The following is a 4,023-nucleotide window of genomic DNA, read 5'->3' as shown; positions in this document are numbered from 1 at the left end:
GCCGCAAAAAGTCAGAAAAATGTAAATCCTTTATGCTTTGTGGCCTGAAGGTCTGACTACTACTCTACCAAAGTACCAACACAGAGACAATATGTAAACAAACAGGTTCTAAGACGGCTCGATTCACAAAAGCAGAAAGCTGCCTGCAAACTGCACTTTGCCCACCTCCCCCATCCCCAAAGAGGCAGCCCCAGCACGGCGCAGAGTACTGAGAGCCCAGTAAGCAGTGAGCGCTCAGTAAATATTTGTAGGCAGGGAATGGGATTCTGAGGGCTTTCTCCCTAAGTCTCTTGTGACTCCTTGGTTCCCATAAATTTCTTCTATTGTCCAAATTCAGTGTAACCACTGAATGGAGCAGATGGAAGGAACCTAAAGAGGGAAGGGAGGCTGTGAGCTAGCATGATTTTCAGACCTGTCCTGGCATTTACTTTGTAAATGGATTATTATTGCATGTGACTAAAGGCCCTGTTCAAAATGGCCTGAACATCCTCCTTAACTAGGGAGGTGCTTAGGAGACTATGCCCTGGGCTGGCAGCCTAAGGCAATGCCTGTAGCCTTGCCTGCTCTAAACCTTTGATTCCGGCATCTAGAGGGCAGGTACTCTGTGTCTCTCCCTGAAGCTCCTTACTCAGGAAAGTAAAGAAAAGTCAAGTCGCTCAGTTGTGTCCAGCTCTTTGTGACCCTATGGACTGTAGCTCACCAGGCTCCTCTGTCCCTGGGGCTTCTCCAGGCAAGAATACTGGAGTGGGTTGCCATTTCCTTCTCCAGGGGATCTTCCCAACCCAGGGATTGAACCCAGGTCTTCCACATTGCAGGCAGACTCTTTATCCCTCTGAGCCACCAGGGAAGCCCCTAACTCAGCGCAGGGACTCAATTAATGCTCTCTTGGTTCTAAGCTCATCTCTGGGGTTGTCCAATTGTAGGTAATTTGTTTCCTCTTTATATTTTCCCCATATCTCTAAATTTCCTACAACTGTTATGCTCAGAAACAACAAAATCAAAATCTTTGTTAGAACAAAATCAAAGAATTGATGAAATAGCCAGAGCAATCCATCAGCTTTAGATGGACAGTCCCTGTTCCAAACATACATGTCTTTCTGGTTGAAAATGAATAACTCTTCCTGTGACTAAGAAAAGGGACAAGATCAGGCCAGTTCCGATGGCACTAAATGCTCTGTTTGTCTTTGGGCTTCTAGGAAAAGATCGTTATCCTATTCGTGGGAGCAAATAATGAAGACTATTTACAAATCCTTCCTGTGGGCCCTTGCTGAGAATGTTCTTAACACCCAGGTTGCTGTCGAGGGTGTAGCAGGATTCTTGAGTCGACACCAGCCTCTGCTTTCAGAAAATTTGATCCAGAATTCTCCAGCACATTAAGGAATAAGGAGAGAAGAAAATGTAATTGTCTCTTAAAAGACAATTTTTCAAAAACTGACCTTCAGGAGTCTAAAATAGTGGCAATCTTACCAAGATTACATCCCAATTTTAGAAGAAAAACACTGCTCTTCCAGTGGCTTAAATTGTTTTAAACATCTCATGTTTATCCTTCCAATATCCAATGATATTAATTGGATATTGAACTGGGGGTTTTCAAGCCTGGCTGAGACTTAGAACTGCATATAGTGCTTTTCACATCTAGAAATTCCAGGGCCTCTTCCCAGACTGGGGGATGTGAAGCTAGCAGGGACCAGCATACATCCATTCACGGTGCTGAAGGCTAGCGCAGTGCCGGACAGAAAAGGGTTCCGTCAGTATTTGCTGAGAGAAGTTGGTACCATGCTCCTTCTGGGAAAGGTACAGGGAACTGGGGGCCTGGGGTTCTAGGAAAACTTACTTTTTTACTGTTGGAATAAAACAGTAAAAAATTCCTATGTACTATTTGCATATTTGCCATGCTTATATTTTTAAAGGGTCCATTTAATAAAGAAATTTATCTATAGCTAAAATGGTTTAAATCCTGTTAAGTTAAAATAATAATTGTACTCTTTAAATTAATGAGATTACAAAAACCTGCTTTGTAAGATAAAACAGATTATGTCTGTTGTCTAAGTAATAGTGTCTTAAGGGATACTAGAAAAGTGAAAATAATAACTGCAGACATTTATTTAGTGCTTACTAAGTGCCAGGCCAAAACATAAGTGCTATATATATATATATACACACACACACATATATATAAAATGCATTATTTACATATGTGCTTTATATATATATAATGCATCATATATAATGTATTTTATATACATAATACATACAATGCATTATATATATATACAGTATATAATTAAGCCTCTTTTTAACAGCTCTATGTGAGGTAGCCATGACACCATCTCACCTTTCCTGGGAACAAACTAAAGCAGAGAAACTGAGGCAGCCCCCAAGGGCACTGAGCAGTAAGGTAAGGGATGGAGCTGTGCGACCCAGAAGCCCACCCAGCAGTTGGACAGGTCAACACACCGTTTCAACTAACACGTTAAACTGGAAACATCCTAGGACCCTTAATTAGTTTAATAAATAACTTCTCACAAGAAATTTAAGCAAATACTTGTTGACTGAACAAGCCAAGAATCATCCATGGAAGCTCAGCTTGCCTCTTCTAAAAGAGAAATAGGGGAGGAGGGCAAGGGAGGATACCCCCGGACCGCCAGGCAGGGCAGCGACAGGAAAGCACCCCTGAGTTTTCTCTAGTCTGGTCTGCAGTCTCTGTCCCCAGGGGACAGCATCTGCTCATCTCAGTGACCTCCACGAGCAGGGCTTTTGGTCTATCCTAGCGTCAGGCTGGCACTTAGTAGGAACTCACAGATAGTCAGTGGGATGCATGAAGCAAGGGCTCTACCTGTGACCTACTGTAGTAAGAATCTTGGTTACCATGCGCAGCCATCATTATCCCCTATTTACCTAGGACTCACTTCTCAGACCTGGAGGGCTCTTTCCCACCCATTGAGAGAGGCAGCCACCCCATGGCCTTCGGAACATGACTCAGCCGATACGCACACACTTTGTGAAAAGCCCTCAAAGATGGGCCACTCCGGGATGGGACAGGATGAGTGGTCAGGGTGCAGTGGGGGGGTGGGCGGCAGGGGGAGATCCCCTTGCTCTTCCCTGACTCTTTAAAGATGAAGAGGGTAGTCACAGTCCACTTGCGCAATTACAAAGTGAAAGTGAAGTTACTCAGCTGAGTCTGACTCTTTGCAACCCCATGGACTGTAGCCTATCAGGCTCCTCCATCTGTGGGATTTTCCAGGCCAGAATAATGGAGTGGGTTGTCATTTCCTTTTCCAGATGATCTTCCCAACCCAGGGATTGAACCCAGGTCTCCTGCACTGTAGGCAGATGCTTTACCGTCTGAGCCACCAGGGAACAAAACGAGAGACCCATTACAGTTCAAGAGGTCTGGAATTGCAGGGCAAATAGGGCTGCTAACATTTTCCCCCCTAAAATCAGCTCTTTAGGGTCACACATTGGACAGTGTTTCCCATCCTAGGCACACCTAGGCATTTGTGCAGATCTTCCGGGGTCCCCTAAGGGGCGGAATGCCATTTCAACAACAGCCTGCTAGTTAGAGCCCACATCCAGAATCCCAGGATGAGAAGCCCTGGGGAGACCGAAAGGAGAGTCTCCAGAACCTGGCATTCAGAGGCGCCCAGACCTGCGCCGGCAGCTGGCTCTGGGGGATCACTGGCTCCCTGCCGGGCCGCACCCCCACCCTTCCCCGGCCCGGCCGGCGGCCCCGTACCTTGGATGGTCCTCTTGAAGAAAGCCTTGCAGGCCTCGCAGGAGGCCACGCCGTAGTGGTAGCCGGAGGCGATGTCCCCGCACACGAGGCACAGGCGCTTGGGGATGGCGTTGAGCATGTACTCGCACTTGATGGCCGAGTCCTCCATGAGGCCTCCGGCACAGTCCTCGTAGCCCTTGCGGCACGGGGTGCCTCCCAGCCCGGCGCCCGCGAACATGGGCGGCGAGTCCAGACCGTTGGCGTGGGCGCCCAGGGCTAGACCGAAACCGCCGCTGGCGTCCGACGAG

The 4,023-nt window shown here is 47.2% G+C and overlaps 1 protein-coding gene across 2 annotated transcripts in view; it reads right to left on the bottom strand.

Annotated features, from left to right (window-relative positions):
- Nucleotides 1-4,023, bottom strand: part of ESRRB (estrogen-related receptor beta) — a 184,044-nt gene that overhangs the window by 51,575 nt on the left and 128,446 nt on the right. Inside the window, exon 3 of one of the 2 annotated variants that reach the window (XM_010844374.1) lies at nt 3,737-4,023. This exon is cut by the window's right edge and continues 24 nt beyond it. In XM_010844374.1, the coding sequence (XP_010842676.1) occupies nt 3,737-4,023 (287 nt within the window). The remainder of the gene's footprint in view (nt 1-3,736) is intronic. The other variant, XM_010844373.1, reaches the window with a different exon arrangement.

Source organism: Bison bison, unplaced genomic scaffold, assembly GCF_000754665.1.
Source record: "Bison bison bison isolate TAMUID 2011002044 unplaced genomic scaffold, Bison_UMD1.0 scf7180017864201, whole genome shotgun sequence".
Taxonomy (NCBI): domain Eukaryota; kingdom Metazoa; phylum Chordata; class Mammalia; order Artiodactyla; family Bovidae; genus Bison; species Bison bison.
The sequence above is the reverse complement of the archived record's forward strand: the minus strand, read 5'-3'. Positions and strand labels throughout refer to the sequence as shown.